This window comes from Etheostoma cragini, chromosome 4, assembly GCF_013103735.1.
Source record: "Etheostoma cragini isolate CJK2018 chromosome 4, CSU_Ecrag_1.0, whole genome shotgun sequence".
Taxonomy (NCBI): Eukaryota; Metazoa; Chordata; class Actinopteri; order Perciformes; family Percidae; genus Etheostoma; species Etheostoma cragini.
The window spans coordinates 13366618-13385801 of record NC_048410.1 but is presented as its reverse complement, the minus strand read 5'-3'; the positions used below and the strand labels follow the sequence as shown (position 1 = coordinate 13385801).

Genomic DNA, 19184 nt, shown 5'->3' with positions numbered 1-19184 from the left:
TATATATATATATATATATATATATGAGAGCATTTTCACTCGTTATCTATTATTATATTACTAAAACCTTTTCCACTGTTTCTAATGTTAGAATATAAATATAAATCAAAATCTTTACTTAGCAGTTGAATCTGCTTTCAGGATACTGAGCTCTGGCCCACAAAGTCAAGACACCTATAAACATTTTTCATTCTTATTGTTTCACACTATTAAGGCATTGATCAGTGGTTCCCAACCTTTCTATCTAACAACTATTGGATGGATTGCCATGAAATGTGTTACAGACATTCATGGTCCCAAAGTTCCCATTTGTGGTTTTGAGTGATATATTTCCACAACTATAAGTCTATTACCATGATCTGTTCAATACTTAGATTTATGACCAAAAACCAATTACATTCCCATTGACGACAGCTCTCCTTGGTTCTTAGTGCTAACTAGCAAGTGCTAGTTAGCACGCTAATACATTCAACTGAGATGATGAATCTACATTAGCATGTTAGCTAGTTAGGTAGTTAAATAGAGGCCCTTTAGCCTGTCTAAAACAAAGGGAGTTGTTATTGCCAAGCAGAAGATAATAGTTTGGGGTTTACCGGAAAATGACTTGTAATGGACTCTCTTTTGTGTCTCAGGAGAACTTGTTGCGTCTGGTCAACATTGAGTACAGTGTTCGTGGCCTGCGGGACCTGCTGCAGCCTGGCAGGGTATGACTCTGATAACAGCATTGTTTCTCTGCCATCCCACCCTGTCTGCCCTGCACCACCCTGTGTTGCCCTTTACACAATCATTCAGCTGGGAATCCCCAGCCGGCCCGGTTTTAAAACAGCATTAATTATCGCAGATGCCCTCTGGGTGTCATGTTCAGATGACTTGTGAAGTAGTCCCTTTGGTCTGGTGTAAATGTTTTTTTTATTTTTTTAATCAGGTCTTTGTGAAGGAGGGCACCCTGATGAGGGTCAGCAGGAAGAGTCAACAGCCCCGCCATCTGTTCTTGGTAAAATCTGCTTCCTGTTTATAGTTTTTAAGTTAACAGATACGTGTACCTGTAGTCATATTATGTTTTATCATCGTTATATTTGCTTCATGATGTAACCACAGTAAGTTAAAATGTAGAGTCATGCATTTTCTGTCTGCTGTGTTTCTATGTCCAGACTGAGTTATAAGAGCAGGGTTTCCTGGCAGGATGTTTCTGAATGCTGACTTCCTGTACCAGTTTTTTACTGACATCTCAGGGAAGGTCAACACCAGTTCCCTGTTCGTGTGCACCTGTTCATTTTTATGGCTTTTATTTTTTCAGTTAAATATTAGTTTTATGTGTCTTCAGCACCTTTCCTTTTGGTTAGAAGGATATAATCGATAAAGCTGTATGTATAAACTAAGTCACGATGTTATTTTAGTAATTTTTCACCAGTTGTCACAGCCAGGTTAACAATGTCATTTATTTCATTGTATAGACAGCTGAAAAAGAGAGAGTCAAAGATGCACAGGAGAAACTGCACCAGGCATTCGGTTTATAAAAATCGTAAGATTAAGGTTGCCCTGAAATGTTATAATCAAGAGAGATTAGAAAATGAAACGCCTTTGCAAATTATTCTTAGAGCATCATCATTCCTTTTCCCTCCTGTGGCGTTTTTGAAATTTGTGGTCTGGGCTCGACACTAAAAAAGCTCGTAAATGTATCTTCTGGAGGAATGTTGGTAATCATCATCGCTGCATTGCTTTTATCCTGCTAGTTTATCCACCCTGACGCTGATCACATGTTATCAGCTATTATTAATGTGGGAGACAAAGTCTGCAGGAGCTGCCTCCCTCATAAGTATTCAAACGCACATTGGACAAATGATGATGTTAACAATCCAGTTTGATTTCAAGTACTTTGTTTTTGTTACGGAAGTATCACATTCATGTATGATCATAGAAATTCAAAGTAGGAGTTTTGAATCCATACTGTAGATCCCCTACACAGAGAAACTTACCCCCTTTGACGTATGAATATGAGAACAGCCTTCTAGTGTCGAACTTCTCATATCAATTGCTCTGCCACAGTGAAGCTCAAACATCCACAATAAGAAGATTTTTATTCGGAATGGACTTAAAATAAATGCTTTGTGAAGTGGACAATGGTGTAACTGTATGCCATCTTATCAGAAATAAGAGAAAAAATGCACACAGTTTGCTGTGAATTTTACCCATCATGTGAATCAACTGTGAAGTCAGAGAAGTCAAGTTTTGTAGTAGAGTTCCATCTGGTGGAGAATTGTGGCACATACTTGAATAATAAAGTCTGTGCTGGACTATTCTGCCTTTATATAATAATAATAATTAATAATTTATACTGTTTATTGATCCCCAGTAGGGAAATTACAATTTACAATTTATTTTATCTTTTAACGTGTCCTCTGTTCTGCAGATTTACTGTGAATTATGAGCGTTATCTCTGTCTGTTGTTAGATGAATGATATGCTGCTGTACACCTACCCTCAGCAGGATGGGAAATACAGACTGAAGAATACACTGCCACTCACTGGCTTGAAGGTCAGAGTCATTAATTAAGTCGCCAAAATCTCTTTTATTTTTAACCATGTTTTTCCTTTAGAATGCCATAGGAATTGATGTGCAAAAGAAGCTGGAATTCACTACTGTAAAAGCTACAGCCATGAAAGTATTGAAAAATTTAAATATATATATTTTTTATTAAATTATTTTTAATATAGGTTGGCAGTTTACAGAGAATGTGAGAATGGAAAACAATATGCTGTTTCTAAACTTTCAGACTGGAAAGTTTTACTTTCTGGTCTTTGATTTATGATGTTAATGATTTCCCAGGTCAATAAACCAATCATGGAAGATGTCCAAAATGCACTGAGGATTGAAGGAACAGACATCTCTATCACTTTGTCTGCAGGGTGAGTCCTTGTACGGTGTCCCGCTTGAATAATGGCTAATATCTAATAATGGCAATGATGAAACATTAAAACTAACTAGTAGTAAAAATAGTGTGTTTATTATTTTTTTAATTGATTTAATAGTTTGATTTCGTGCATATTATTTGCAGTTCCTTCATTGAAAGAGAGGACTGGTTTTACACTCTAAGCCGCACTGTGATTGAACATGCCAGGGGATCTGTTCCATTCAACAGCTGCTCAGGAGAAGTGAGCAAATTCTAATGACATTTTCCTCAGTCATGTTTATCCTCCCCCAAACCAAATGAGATTAATGTTATAAGTTTTTGTCATTCATTTCCACAGTGTTTTAGTATGTTTTTCTGATTCTGTGTGTTTGTTCCAGGCCAGAGATCGTCTGCGGCTGACTCTAGGAGAGAAAGCACCTACACTTGTTCCAGTCTCACAAGTGATGATGTGCATGAACTGCACCTCAGATTTTAGCCTTACTCTCCGTAAACACCACTGCCATGGCTGCGGAAGAGTGAGTCTCACACAAATAAAATGTGGTCTAATAGTACTTTAACATATGTTATGGGATGCAACAGCTAGTGTCTTTGACCAGAGCGTTGAGTGTGCTGAATGTGTGTGCGTGCTTTTTAATATGCCTGTTGTAAATGTATGTTGTTTGACACAGATTGTTTGTCGGAGCTGCTCCAGGAACAGATATCCACTGAAATACTTGAAAGACCGCATGGCCAAAGTGTGTGATCACTGTTACAAGGAGCTAAAGAAGAGAGGTGGGAAATCTCTGCTTGAATGCATTTTTAGGATTCATCAATCACTTTAAAAGACAATCTAACAACCCATACATTTAATATTGTCATTCTTCTGCCTCACTTACAATGGACTGAATTAAGTGTGTTGCACACTTGGGTTGGGAGATTACATTCCAGTTTGTGTGCTATACATGTAATATACAGAAAACTGCAAAGTTGAAGCTAAGGTTTAATTAAAAAAGAAACTTTTACTTTTATTGTCTTTATTCAAAAAAATGTGGATCTTTCAAAGAATAGTCAGCACATTGGTTGTCATTGTTACTCATTTATATCCTCAATTTGTAAATGTATGTAAATGATTCGACATATACTGTAAATAGCCTCTGCTGCAGTTTTGTTCAGGCACCAAGGTTGTCCAATTAACCCGGCATTTTACTTTGTTGGTGTCATAGTCTTGTCCTTGTCCTGCGGTTAAAAATAAATTGTACTTATCTGCAGGGACAGATGTGTCTGCGCTGTCAGGTAAGAACAGCCCTCGACCAAACCACTCCAGTCGTCCTCTCTCTGCTGTGTTCCAAAACATTCATCCTCACAACATCTGGAGACATCGGAAAGGCACTGCTTCCTTCACCCAGGTACACCTGAGACATGAGAGGGCCATGTTCACTTCACAGTGCAGAAAACTGAATAGTTGATGCAGATGACAGCTATGCCATGTTTTGTTAGTAACGTTGGTAGTTATCAGTTCCCTCCTGCTTCTGTTTTGTGCAGGTGACAGTGTCAGAGGAGGGATCCATTAGTGGCACTCTACAGCGCAGCAAGAAGAGCAAGAGGAACTGGAAGAGACTGTGGTTCCTTCTAAGAGACAAGGTGCTTTACACCTACCGAGCCCAAGAGGTGAGGGGAAACATGCACTCCCCTTTAACCTGAACAGCACATATTCACACTTGGACATACTTGACACTGTGAGAGGTCTAAAGCCATCATAACTAAAAGTACTGAAATGCCTATAGTTACGTCACTGTATCTTACAATCCATTTCTGTTCCCTGATTATTATTTTATGTCTGCAGGAGAAAGTAGCATCTGAGAGTTTACCTCTGTTGGGCTTCACAGTGAAGCTACCTGACAAGCAGCTAGGAGAGGAGGAGTCCAACGTCTTCCAGCTTTACCACAAAAACACTTTGTATTACTCCTTTAAAGCTGAGGACAACTACACAGCTCAAAGGTGAGAAGCATACCTCCTTGATATTTAATTTCAAAATGTTTAGAGATTGACAATTTAGATATTGGATATTAGTCTGATGAATTACAGAGTTGTTACAAATAAATAGCCATCTGGTAAAAAACTATAAAAAGCAACTAAGAAAAACAGTCAAGTTTTTTCACTTTACTCAGTTGGTCCCAAAAGTGTTTTTAAAAGCCCAAGATTGGATAGTTTTCCATGACCCACAGACAACCAAGTAGTCCTTGACTTGACTGGTCTCAAGTGGAAACATAAGCAACTCCAAATTTGGAGTTTTAGTGTTTTCGCTGAACAGAATGCAGAGTTTACGAAAACAGAAAAGTCAGTGAAACTTGCTCCTATGGGACAAAAATACAATCATTTTTCAAATTCAGGAGCAAACTATAAAATTAGCTCAGTTAATAATTGAGCTATATGTCATGCCAGCAGGCAAATAATTGGTTGTGTTTAAACAAAGCAGACTAAATTTAATCTTTTAGCACAACTGAAGTTCTTTCTGGTTTTCTCCTAATGTAAAATCCTCTCCTCATACAGGTGGGTAAATGCCATGGAGGAAGCCACAGTTTTATAGGATCAGCTACTCTTGGTGAGTTCCCTAATATAGAAGTCAGCTGCCTTTCTTCTGCTACAGACTGTAAAACCAAAAGATGGAGAGTAAATATATATATATATATATACAGTACGTATGTACAATATATCTGCAAGTTGTAACTTGTATGTCTGGACTGAATAAAAGAAGACATTGTGTTCTTTGAAAGGGGACACAATTACCTACTTTGCCAACCTCCAGTGTCCCCTGCCTGCTGTTACAGCAGGTGTGATGCGTTGGCCCAAATACCTGCCAGTGAGGAGCATTACATTGATGTGACCTGATTTCCCCGCAGACGCTCCAAAGCATGGGGAACATTATATATATTTTGAAAAGAAAGATATTCTATGGTTTTAACTTTTTTTTTTTTTTTTACATTTTAAACATTTTAAAAATATATTTAAAAAAAACTGGACAAACATACACTTTAACCACAGTCATTGTACTGTTGTTTCCAGAGAGGCTAAAAAATAGTAACCCATTTCAACCTACCTTAAAAATGCCAAATCTGGAATGGCCAGATCTTCAGTGAAAAATTAATTAGTTATGCCTTTATTTCAACATGTGTCCATCCACTGGATTAAAGGTTTTTCTATGACTAATACTTTGAAGCACAGGCTGTATGATTAATTGTATAAATATAATGTATATAATCTGTAGCTTTTCCGTTCACTGCGTTGTTGGAAATAATCCTGTCAGTGAATAAACAGTTTTTATGCCTTTTTTTGCACTAACATAAAAAGGAATCAACCTGAAATATGAGTGAAAATTCATCATAGACGCCAAAAGCTTCAGCCATTATACTTAACTTTTTTTAATTTACTTTACATACTTTTTAAATGTTGACAATTACGTCTTTATTGTTATAAATATCCACACAAAACAATGATGTAAATTTTAATTTGTATAAAGACTCCACATCCAGTTGTGCACAGTTTTTACCCCTGGACTGATTTCACTGATGTATAATTGGTGTCTTGGACTTTGTACTGTACTTGATGATTTATTAAGCTAGAATAAAAAATACAAAATCAAGTATAGAAAATGGTCTGTCTGTTTTTTTTTCTCTCTAAATCCTCTCCATGTCCTCTAGATGGCAGGTGGACTAAGCATTACAACAGGCTGCATTTGACTTCCTTTTGCTGTGCTGATGCTGATTGTTGATGGAGCTCAGTAAAAATATTGAAAATGAAAACAATAGCTGCCATGCTAATGAACTGTTTGCCCCTACATGAGTCTGCACTGACATGTAGTCCATGTGTGTTCTCATCTGATAAAACACCAGGCTGGCAATGGTTTCAGATAACAATTTGAGCTTCCCAGGACGACATGGGGACTGAGTGATGCATAGACCAGTCTGGCCAAAGAAAGGCCAAGCCTGCTCTGCTTCTTGTCTCCCCCTGAGGCTTTCTGACCCAGAATCATATTGCAGAAAGTTTTGCTTTCTGGGGCTCCTGAAAAGTTGCAGGCACCTCGTCCTATATAGAAGACAGATCATTCATCACTCTGCTCTCCCTCACTAGCCCCAATTCTGTTTTCTCCCTCCTCTGTCGCTTCACTCTTTTATTAAATCTTAGTTGTGTTTTATTTTCTTTGTTGCTGCTGGAATAACCTCTCTCTTTTAACTGGCAGTGGTGCAATGCTGAGTTGATGTCATCTTTATACAACACTAATACAGGCTAGCTGCCAAAATTCCAGAACAAATCGGTTAAAATACCCAGTTTGCTTGAATACAGAAGTGTTATTTGTCAGCCCATGTCAAAAAAAGCTTTCATGTTTGTATTTTTACCACACTTCTGCGTATGATTTTTCTGGTCACCACAAGAAACAGGAAATTGTTGACTTGTTGCTGGTTGAAACGTAAACCAGACTAAAACTGGAAAAAACCAGTTGCACTTTAAATGACCCTCTATGTGCTAATGATTTACAAAACCAAGTGATGAAAGCTAGCTGGGGGGCTTTTTTCTTTTATAAAACAGTGGGGCAGCAACCGTGTCATAATCCGAGCTTACTTCCATTGCACTGCAGGTAGAAGTAATGCAGAGAGAAGCAAATAATCAATTGAACACACGCAGCCTACTCAATAAGGTTGGAAGCATGTAGCTCTGTTCCATGTGCTGAGCCTCAAGAGTCATTTACAGTTGATGCCAAAGAAGCTGAAATATTGTTTTGAATTGAACTTCCTCATCTATGGCTTTTTACTTACCCGTGATGCTCAAACAGCAGAGTTGTGTGAACAGTTTTTCATGACAAAGGTTCTGGTCATTTTCAGTTTTAGTCTGAGAAGGAAATGCAGCGTTTGTGTTGATGCCTTCTCGTCTTTCATAATGTTGTGTGGGCGGCAAATCCTTAGGGGTAAAAGAAAGACTATTACGTAATAGCTGGAGATTTAAATAACAGACTGAGAAATAGGACGTACAGGAAAATAGCCGTATCCACCTGACATTGGGTTGACATTTCTGGGTTTGCACCTTGTCTTGTGTCTCTGGGCACCCTTCAAAGATGGGGAGAGGAAGAGAAAAAAGATGTGAAGAGGCTGTATGAATAGAGTTACACACTCCTATGTCCCACTTTGCAAGTTCTTTGCAGCCTACACTGTGAAGTCAATGTTACACCTTTTCCACCTCCCCTAAAGCTTTAAATAGCCCATTATCCCTCAAATGGACAAACAGAAAAACACAGCCTTCTGTACAGTCTGCACCTTTACTCAACATGTATTATTATTGTTGTCTAAACATGGTATCTACATTGTGTTTTCCTTTTTTGTGACCCTTCTGTCATCAGCAACTAATGTATCTGCACAGAGAGTATAAACAAGTGTAAACAAGTCAGCAGGACCGGCAGGTCAGAAAAGATCATGGTTTGGATGGAAAGAGTAAGTTTGTTATAGTCAATTGAAATAAGTCAAATTGTTTTTAAGTTACTGACTGGACTTGAAACCCAACCTCCTAAGTCAAAGTCATGTGTTTATGTGGTCCACCATTAACCCTAAAAACCAATCCCATGCACATACATACATACTTATGCACACATACTCACACGTTATGCATTCATATGCAAGGGAAGTATGCATGTATGGGCAACTGAAGTAAATATGGATGCATGTGAGGGACCAAGCAGCAAGGCACATGGAGTCACTGATATGTTTAATAAAAAAGGGGGGGGGGGGGTTAGTCACCCAAAATAGGAAAAAATATGAATCAACAGAAATGAAGACAAGTTCAGAGCCCATAAAAGAGGTCAACTAAACAGAATGTAACTAAAGCGCATAACAAAACAAATCAGCATAGAACTTACCTGACCCCACAAACATGAAACAAAGGGGACACATATAGCCTACTGGCTGATCAGACCAGGTTTGACACCAAAGGGGAATTTAACAACACTTATTCCAAAAATATGTAGACTTAACTCTTCATTAAACAAAACAAAATACTCAATATTATGTACACTAAGGAATAAGTAATCTTAACAAAGCCATGTTATTCCCAATGAAATGGCAAGTAGCGGTAATGTCCAATTAGGCCATCTCCCCTATACAACTCTAATAGCTCTTCTCCAGGTGCTATGCTGTTTTTATTATGGACCTCCAACTAGTGTGCTCAAAAGAAATGGTTATAAGAAAGAAACAGGCAATACAAAAGTAACTAATTGTGCAAGCTGCAAGAGTTTATGTATGTGCAAGTGAAGTATTCAATTCTGTCCTAGGCGGCCTCTCATTCTTGGGACAATGCATAAATGTCACATCCTTTAGATTAGTCTGTCACTTCAAAAGCAGTCCACAGGCCTCAGGTTTTAAGATGCATTATAAGAATCTTCACACATTGGCATTACAAAACGATTGATAAATGTAAATTGTTGCACATAGCACTGACATTTGGGGTGGCATCAATGAAACTGTCATCGAATAAGTGTGACATCCCAGAATGTTGAATCATTCCTAAGAGACCATGTTTTCTGATGGCTGAACATTTTATAGTCATGTCATAAAATACAACATGGAGTCATGTACATAAACTGTGGCTTAAGAGTCAGTATTTTCTGTAGTAGCATCATTGCTATCGAGAGATGCTGAAATGGCTGCTGCCTACTTTTTATTTTTTTTTAATTTAAGAGACTTGCCTCTATGCGTGACTCTCAAACAGTGCAGCGTTAACAGGGTGGGCGAGGTGTAGATTTGTTCCCTTTCTTTGTGGAGTTGCTATTTTTGCAACTCTCTTTACTTCTATTTTTTTGTGATCAAATATTTTTGTTTTATTTAAACAATTAAAAAACAATACACTGGGACATAGGAATGAAAAAAAAAAACACAAAGAGGAATGATGTGGAGAGGAGAAACCCAACAAAAACACAAACACCAACAAGACACACAAAAATAGACACACACAAACACACGCAAACAAACTACAAAACAAAAGACATTCACAGAGAGAGGGACACAAGACACAAGAGACCAAACACAGAGGCAAGGGGGCAAAAGCACAAGTCTACAACATGGACTTCAAGGACTCAGCAATGCTGAGACAAGAGTCCAAAGTCTGTTGTGCAACTCCATTCAAGCAAGCCGTAGAGCGCTTCATATACAGTACATGACATCCAAAAAAGGAGAGGGTCCATGAACATGAAAAAAAAGTCATGAGGTGGTTTCCAACGTGTTGCAATCATTCTCTTAGCAGCTGTAAGTTCAGCAATTACAGCACGTTTTAGAAGCTAGGGGCTGACAAATCGTTCAGAATCAAAACACAGTTTCACAGTAGTAACAGATACAGTATTGTTGACATAGGCAGACATTTAGGAAGCAATGTTGTTCCAGAACTGACCCACAGGAGAGCAAGCCCAGATCATGGCTTTTAGTAGGCAGAAAGTGCATAAAGGACTGTTAATAACCATCAGGTGACTCATTTTCACAGGGGTGCGATGTGTCCTGTGAATGAAAATTGTAGTGAATATGCTGATGGTCTGGATTGCAAAATACTTCTGGAATGTTAAACAGTAAAAATTGATGCTCAGGTCCGGTTAATGGCATTCTCAGACCCTCTCAATAGGGAGGCCAGAGCGACCAGATTTAGCTGAAAACCAAGCTTGGATACCACACCACAGGTTTTTTGGCAGCTCAGTAAATAGTTTACGGATGGATGGGCAAAGATCTCTGTCTGGGACACCGTATGCCTTGAGTGCTGATCTTAATTGAAGGAGAAAGAAAAATGAGGAACGTGGTGGCCTGAATGTGTTTTGTAAGTCCAAAAAAGTAAACAAGCCAACCTCATTAAAATGTCTTATTGATAACCCACCTCTGTTCCCATTGTGGAGCTGTCATAAGCCTCTAGTGTGTTGTGTTGTGTGCTGTGTTGTTGAACAATAGGGAAAGTGTATGCCAGTTACATGCTATACACAACAATACGTTTCAACCAATCTCCAAGTTTTGATAAGATGAGAGATATTGGCAAAATGAACGTTATGGAGTGACCAAGGTTCTGTCATAGCACTTTCTAACACACACCAGCAAACAGACGTATCTTATTCAAACCAGGTGAGCAGGGGTCTTAACACAAAGGACTAAAAATACTGTTTAAAGTTGGGAACTGGAAAGCCACCATCCTCCTTCCTCTTCTGTAGCTACTTTACAGAGGAGTAAAACATAATTTTGACCACAGAGATACAGGCTTGAACAGACATGGGGAGACCAATCCATCTTTCTAGAACATTGTTCAGGACAGCAGAATAATCTGATTTAAGCAAGGAAAACGCTAATTGCGGTTGAATTGCAAGCAGAATCATTTAAATGAAAAAATGCAGACTTTGACCAGTTAATTTCAAAGCCTGATAAACTTCCAAACTCCTCACATAAAGACAGAAGGCGGGGAAGAGACTGAGAGGGGTTTTCTAACAACTCTCTTTACTTTTCCACTTCTCTAATTCTCCATACAGCCACATGGATCAACTCCATGCATAGGGAGTTTTTATGTGGATTTTCATCAGACTCTATATGCTAAATTTAACATCTGCCTGTTCTATAGGCTATACATCCCACGAGTGGATCAGTTGGTGTGTGTGTGTGTGTGTGTGTGTGTGTGTGTGTGTGTGTGCGCTAGAGGAGGAACAGAAGGAGAGGGTTCCTCAAGCTTTGAATGTGCATCTGTCAGAGTCAGAGAAGAAGAGCAGCCAGGCAATGAAGTTTTTATTGCACACACAAGTCTCTACTGCAGACATCCTGTGTCTACCATGACTCACAATTTGCTTATTATGTAAGCCCTTGAAGGCGAGGGGAACACTGACACACCTGTGCTAAGTCAGCCTGTTCTTGACAGGTTTTACTTTACATTTCAATTTGCACTGCAGTAGCACAGCATACAGCACATACATTCTCATACCTAAACATTTCATTATGACTCACTTTGCATGTATCTTCCATTCTCCATGCAGTAACGTATCATTAACCAACATTTCACAATTATGAAATTTGAAGAAAAAAAACATATATGTTTTTGTGAGGGGGTGAGTGCAGGCAGAAAATAAACAAAGGATGGATAATTTGGCGTAGGCTAATTGTTTTTGTTTAGAACTATAAAAGATTCTTTGGCTGCACAAGCCAATCTGCCACCTCCTCACCGGCAAAAACCTAGCTCAAAACCTCAAAACTACCCCCGCAGCCTACCGGTCACGTGACCCCACCCCCTGCCACACGACTTCTAACTGTAAAGAAAACCATTCTTCCCCACATAGATATACTAGAATCTAGGACACACTCATCACCACCAATTCAGATCTTTATCTAGGCAACATAACGTTAGATGCATGGGCATTTTTTTCCCCCAGTTGAGGTGATCAACAGATTTGCACGAACACACATCATCAATATTTAAATCAACCAAGGGGGCTTACATGGCATGTGTATGGCTGAAACATATTTGCGCGTTGTGGACAAGTGAATGTTCCAACTCATGTGGAAAAACGAAAAATGCATTATAATAACGGACCTATATTCAAAATAGGGCAACTAGGTGCATTGAAACTACTGGTGCTACGGCTACTACTGGAGTGTGTCTGTGTGTGTGTTTGTGTGTGTGTGTGTGTGTGTGTGTGTGTGTGTGTGTGTGTGCGTGTGTTTGTGTGTGTTAAACGTCACAGCTTGCCGAAAAGCCTCTGCGAGCGCGCGCTAACATACACTTCCTCAATCGACGGAATCACAGAGCGAAAAACGAGAGGAAGAGAAAGCAACTTTCGTCGTGCTGCGGCAACAAAGAAGCAGCACAGAGTTTGCAGGACAAGGTGAGACTGATGTTATTATTTTTTGTCGAGGTTTTCACTAGAGTTAGGGTCCTTAACGTCTGGAGATGGGAAAAAAAGTTAGTCAAAGAACCCCAAAATGCCCCCCCTCGTATTCTTCTTCCATCTAACGGAATCGAAGAAGTTTAATCGTGACTGGCGCTGACGTTAGCTTATTCTTTACAGGAATAGGTTAGCTAAATTCACGCGTATAAGCTTTAGTTTGTCTACTTGAAAACGTACGTTGATTTACAGTAGTAACGTTAACACAATGTATTTTCTAAAGCCCTCAGAAACATTGTCCCTAATGTTACTGACGTTACGTTCTGATAGAAAAAAAACGTTATAATTCCAACTTTTTTAGGATAGCGTCGTCTAATTTAATTAATAAAACTAAAATGGTGCGACGGAATCTGTGACATATCAGATTTGATGGCGCTACGGGGTCCACTATGGAAAAAAAATGACTGATTCGTTGATCAAACATTGACAGGTGACTTGCTGGTCGATACTTGCCACATTTTTTGACCCGATCTTAATACAGTGGGGTCACTTAAGAAGATATGAACGCACTGTTGGCTATAGTAAACAGTTGTGTGGCCATGGTGGCAATAGAATACCAGTTCAGGTCACATAATCCCACGGGTCACAGAATAGACCTACGTTGTAACGCTGGGTGTGAGAAGGAATGCGGGCAGGTCTGGACAGCAAATAAAGGGGAGTCTGTTTTAAATAAAGCCTTACATGTAGGCAGTGTCATACAGAGAATCTGGTCTCAAACGGTCGCTGCCTTCTAAGACTTGATGTAACATTTGAAACGTGCCATCGATCACATCCTTCAGAGACAGAAATGCTGCAAAAAGAAAATCTTTGTGCGTGCGTGTGTGTACGTGTGTGTGACAGAGGAGTAGGCTACATGTGAGGACATGTTTCCATCATCAAGAGTAGCAGTGTAGTTTAATGTAGCTAGATTGCAAAATGTATGTAATGCTTACATTATCAGGTGTTAATTACATCCATAGCAGTTCACTGTACAAGCTCCCTCTCCTCTTCTGTATTGTACTTCTCCTTTTTTCTGACAGTGGAGCAAGGGTAGGGGACTATTCCCTTATCCCTTTTCTCCTTCCCTTATAAATCAAATAATTCAAAAATACAGAATTTCCCTTTGGGGCTCAAAAAAGTATTTTTGATCTTGATTCTGAATTCATATATTTAATAATAACTTAATAATTACCCAATAACTTGATTGTGGTGTTAGTTTAGGCTGCAGTCTCCTGCTTTGAGGCTTGACATCTACTACAACTGTATTATACACCATGCATCCTACACCTGTTATTTTAGCTGTTTATCACATTTTTTAAGATATGATGTTCAAATACAAGCACACAAACACAGGTATTTCTTTAGTGTGCTTATATAACCTCTAAGCCCAGATTCTGGGTGAAGCAATATATTAATTTAACTTTCAGACTAGTAGTACTTGTACAAACACACTTTTGTGTTGATCATTAATGCGGGTATCAGGAACTTAGGAAGGTTGTATAAAATGAATATCAGGAGGTTAGTTGGAAGTTTTCTTGTTACAGTATACTGGTGCATGGGACATAACTAATGAATTTAACAGATGGAACAAATCGAAACTGCACATGAACAGTTTGCTAGGTAATCAATCACTACCGCCCTCAGTAACACAGTGTGCTCGCTATTGATTAACTCCAAAAATCCTGACATCACAGCTCAAAGCGGCAGCGTGTCAGTAATGAATATGGCCATTCAACACCCTCTCCTCCTAGTGTGAACTTTTTTTTCCCTGTGTTTTTTTCTGGGTCTTACGTTTCTGGTTTCATTGCGCGCGGTTATGGGTTCAGGATTGTGAATACCAGCTAGGCCTACTGTGGTGCTGCATGCTTGTATTTAGATTAGCGACATGTTGAGGCTCGCTCAGCCGTACAGAAAAAACACATCCACTCTTGCAGCTGCAACCTTTCAGAAACTACACAGTAGTAGCAGAAGCTTAAATGATTTGGGGGCACATTGACATTGTGGTTGTATTTTATACATAGTGGTGAAGACAAAACAAGCAAGACAGCATGAGTGTGACTGAAGTGCCTGGCCAACATGTGAGATTGATGGGCGTCACCCTTTGCATTGCACATACTGAACAGCATTTAGTGGTGCATGGTTGCTACTGAAAAATTTGAGGTTGTAAGCTTATGCAAGCTTATGCAAACTGTAAATCGTGTATGCAACAGCTAGTGCCCAGTAGGATGACATTGAGCTCTCTCCACTATGTCACTATCAGCGTATATTTCACCTCACACGCGCAAGGATGCAGCTAGTGTGTAGAGTTTTTTTCAATAACTAAATCATTAGGTCTGTATCTCAGATATCAATCATAAAACTGATAAATGCCCATCACAAGAACCCAAAATTATGTTTTCAAAATGTTTTTTTTCTTTCTTACTAGAAATGGAAACATCCTAAAGTAGGCTATTGCTAACACAACCCTTTTTTCACCAAAAAAAGTCAGAAATAAAAATGGTCACATTGGACCAATAGGAAATACAACATAAAACATTCATACAACACTATACAACATGTCATATGATATGATACATTATGTTGTTGTTGTTGTTTTTGTTGTTTTTACCCCCAACAGCCAGCTTTGGAATCACATACAAAACACCCACCATAGTTCTCCACACAAAAACAGGTCTTGTTGACAGAGGTGTAAACATGATTTGTTTCCCTCCTCTCTGTGGGTGTGACTCAGTAGAAATGTCTCTAAGTGAGAACAAGTACAAGTTTACAGTTTTATTTTTGTCTATTCTGTACACACAACATATAATACTCCCTCCCTGAGGTTCCCATTTTTTCCCTGTAAAATGTTTTTTTGGGAGCTTTTCCTTATCTCAGCCAAGGGTCTAAGGATAGAGGGTATCATACGTTGTTAGGCCTCGAGGCAAATTTGTGATGTTTCATATTGGGCTATGTAAATACAGTTGACTTGACTTTAACAGAAGACACTTTGTCGTATCTGACACAGCCATCTACTCTTTTTGAATGCAGGTGCACAGGTTTCTGACAGGATGTCAGAAATATGCTTTAAATCTATTTTTTAGATGTCATTTGAAGGAGCAGTATCTTATCTTCTTTCTCTTATATTGTTTGGTCTCACAATTAGGGCTGTGCAAAAAAATGGATTCACATTCATGAATCGATTCGAGCTCTACCGATTCAAAATTGATTCATATTACTATTTGTTTTTTTAAATTCATTTATTTATTTGTGTTTTTGTAATAATGTATACTATCATATGGGAAAAGTAAACTACATGTACATATTGTAAATAGTTTTTTTTATTGAGAATCATTTTTGAATCAAAAATTGAATCGTGACATTTTCTGAATTGTGCACTCCGTCTCACAATACAGATACTAGAGGTATGATGTCCCTTGTGATCTTGTGATATTTATTGTTGAGGTGAAGCGTTGTCTCGCAATACCATTCAGTACACAAGTGCAGATTTACACGGGACTACCGAGGACCAATTCCCATTAAATCAATCTGTGCCAAATTTCGGTACCTGAGGGCATGTAAGCATAAGCTTCTCTGTCATCTCTGCATGTCTCACAGTAAGCTGGGCTCAACTCGGACACACACAGCAAACTAACATTATGTTGCCTCGGCAGCTCATTTAAGTCACAGTGAGTCAAGGCAATAACCGTAAAGCTGTCACAAGTGTGGTTACAGTTATACTATATACATATATTATATTATATTTAATATAATGGCGAGATAGAGGTGCAGTTAATGTACACTTCCTCTAAGACAGAAAGGCGCAACGGTGTTCACTCTGGCCTGGTGACAGGCTAGAGGTTGCAGGGCAAGGCTAATTTATTTGTATAGCACACTTCAGCAACAAGGCAATAAAAAATTGCTTTACATAAAGCATTAAAAGGCAACTAAAAAATGTCATTAATATAAACATAGAATGAGATACAAATACAAGAGTTACAATGCAGTGTAATAAATGAAGAATTATTTTATTTAGTAGGTTGTTGTTGTTGTATTTTGTGTGGTGTTTAAGATGTTCTAAATAAAAAGTAAAATGTTCTAAATAAATAGGATGAATAGTTTTGGAATCATTATAACAACTGAAATATTTTTTTTTGTATTAAAAGGGAAAGTACTGGAAAAAGTAAAGAAATTCAGGCAATGGTACCGGTAAAAACCCAACCCTACACACTTTTAAATTGATTGGGTGGCAGCATTTTGTTATTCCCGGTGGAAACGGCGCAGTTATTAGTTCTGAAGAAGTTAGTTTTACAGGAGAGAAGCCATTTTTGAGTTTGAGAATTTAACAACATTGGCAGCCAAGATGACATTGTTTACTGTCTTTAACCATGTAGCTACTTTAGTTAGCAGTTGACACTAATAGAATATAGCAGCAATTTCTACAGTCAAAAATTGCAAATAAAAGTTTTTAAACCAAATACTACTAACAGAAAATGTTTCTGTAATGTGACCTGAATTGGGGCTTATTTAACGACTCTGGTAGCCAAGGTAACATTGTGTACTGCCGTTAGCATGTAGTTATATGGGAAAATGTAACACCGCAATGGTTTAAAAAACAACAACACTCCTGTCTTGCCTACTTGGAGCAGATGACCAATCATAGAAGGCCAGCTTAGAGTTACGTAACACTTAGCAAAGTGTATTCAGAACAGCTGAAAATCTTAGCTCCCAGGGATTTGTCTCAAATGCATTTACCTCATTGTTTTGGCCATGTTTAACATGAAAATTCAACATTATAAAATTGTAAATATGACAGAAAACATGGAGAAGCTTAATTTGTGACTTTTAAAATCTTGTAGTCTGGTAACGCAATATTGTGTATTGTGTTGTCTACAGATACCTATAATACATATCTTCATCCCTAACTGTGAGCCAGCAGTATTGCTGCAGAATATCCAACAACAGTGTGTGTGTATGCCATATAATAAGATATTAAATGAGGATATGAGGACAATTTGCAGCTCTGCATGTAACATGTCATTATAGATAAATGTCACCAGGGTAACACTGTGTTTGTCCATCTCTGAAAGCAGGTGACGTTGGTACCTGTCACCATGGCTCCTTTCTTGAGGATTGCCTTTAACTCGTACGACTTGGGGCTCTTGCTTCCTCTGGCTGAACCGCCTTTCTGTGCAATCAAGATGAAGGAGGCCTTGACAACTGGTGAGAAACTCTTTGACAGTCTACACCACCCTTTCTTTTACAGAAGTTGTTATGTCTGTAACAAAGATGTCACTTCCTTCTTATTTCCTGTGCTGGAAAACATCAAAAGATATTTCTTTCCTTTCTTTCTCTGTCCATCTTCTTTTTCTTAGATAGAGGTAAGACCCTTGTTCAGCGGAAACCCACCATGTACCCGGCTTGGAAAGCCACTTTTGATGCCCACATCTATGAGGGCCGTGTGCTGGAGGTACTGCTGATGAAGACAGCAGAGGAGCCGCTGGCTGAAGTCACTGTCGGAGTGTCTGTCCTTGCTGAGCGCTGCAAGAAAGCCAACGGGCGCGCTGAGTTCTGGGTAGGACATAACAGAATCTTAAAAAAGATAAAAGATAAAAGATATTTTCTGTCTAAGACTGTCTGTGTGTTAAACTGTGTGTTTGTGTGTTCAGGTGGATCTTCATCCTTCTGGAAAAGTGATGATGGCGGTGCAGTATTTTCTAGAAGGAATGGATACAGGTAAAATTATTAAAATGGAAACATGATCTTCTTTATTTTGTTCCTGCTTGTGGACTTTTTCAGTTATTTATATAATTTCCTGTAGTTATCTGGTTGCTTTGTTGTCTCTGGTGTAACCTTTTCCATGTTGTCACCAAAGTCACTATAAACTTGGGTTAAAAGCTTAAAGTTTTTTTTAACATTAATATGCGTTCCCCCAGCCTGCCTATGGTCCCCCAGTGGCTAGAATTGGTGATAGGTGTAAACCGAGCCCTGGTTATCCTGCTCTACCTTTGAGAAAATGAAAGCTCAGATGGGCCGATCTGGAATCTTGCTCCTTAGGTCATAAGGTGCAAGGTTACCTCCCCTTCCTATGCTTTGCCCACCCGGAGAATTTGGCCCACCCATGAGAGAGAGGCGTCATGGCTTTCAAACGAAAGCCTTCTCCTCAAAAGCTACAGACTCAAAATTGCCCCTACTAAGCAAAGCTCATTGTGGGACTGGCTTTAGTGGCTATAATTCTGGACCATAGCTTAATTTTGGGAAAGAGACTTCTGATAGGGTATTAGGGGACCAATAAGATCTACAAGTATCCAAAGAGCACCATGTCATGGGACCTTTAAGTGTTCTTTCATAACTGGTATCACCCAATAATGAATACATTAATAAATAAATAATTTATTTACTTTT

The 19184-nt window shown here is 38.7% G+C and overlaps 2 protein-coding genes across 6 annotated transcripts in view; both read left to right on the top strand.

Annotated features, from left to right (window-relative positions):
• LOC117943825 (FYVE, RhoGEF and PH domain-containing protein 5-like) overlaps positions 1 to 6749 on the top strand; it is a 20101-nt gene extending 13352 nt beyond the window's left edge. For 2 of the 4 annotated variants that reach the window (XM_034870193.1, XM_034870191.1), the window contains exons 11-21: positions 633 to 704; positions 926 to 994; positions 2452 to 2535; positions 2827 to 2906; positions 3056 to 3152; positions 3289 to 3426; positions 3580 to 3682; positions 4160 to 4296; positions 4433 to 4558; positions 4734 to 4888; positions 5441 to 5884. In XM_034870193.1, coding sequence (XP_034726084.1) covers positions 633 to 704; positions 926 to 994; positions 2452 to 2535; positions 2827 to 2906; positions 3056 to 3152; positions 3289 to 3426; positions 3580 to 3682; positions 4160 to 4296; positions 4433 to 4558; positions 4734 to 4888; positions 5441 to 5477 — 1098 coding nt within the window. In that variant the 3' untranslated portion in view covers positions 5478 to 5884. Of the gene's footprint in view, positions 1 to 632; positions 705 to 925; positions 995 to 2451; positions 2536 to 2826; positions 2907 to 3055; positions 3153 to 3288; positions 3427 to 3579; positions 3683 to 4159; positions 4297 to 4432; positions 4559 to 4733; positions 4889 to 5440; positions 5885 to 6588 lie in introns of those variants that run through there. The other 2 variants (XM_034870192.1, XM_034870194.1) reach the window with 2 other exon arrangements.
• A 5736-nt stretch (positions 6750 to 12485) lies between these two features.
• prkcda (protein kinase C, delta a) overlaps positions 12486 to 19184 on the top strand; it is a 17192-nt gene continuing 10493 nt past the window's right edge. Inside the window, exons 1-4 of one of the 2 annotated variants that reach the window (XM_034869994.1) lie at positions 12486 to 12764; positions 17873 to 18002; positions 18155 to 18354; positions 18449 to 18515. In XM_034869994.1, coding sequence (XP_034725885.1) covers positions 17894 to 18002; positions 18155 to 18354; positions 18449 to 18515 — 376 coding nt within the window. In that variant the 5' untranslated portion in view covers positions 12486 to 12764; positions 17873 to 17893. Of the gene's footprint in view, positions 12765 to 17869; positions 18003 to 18154; positions 18355 to 18448; positions 18516 to 19184 lie in introns of both variants that reach the window. The other variant, XM_034869993.1, reaches the window with a different exon arrangement.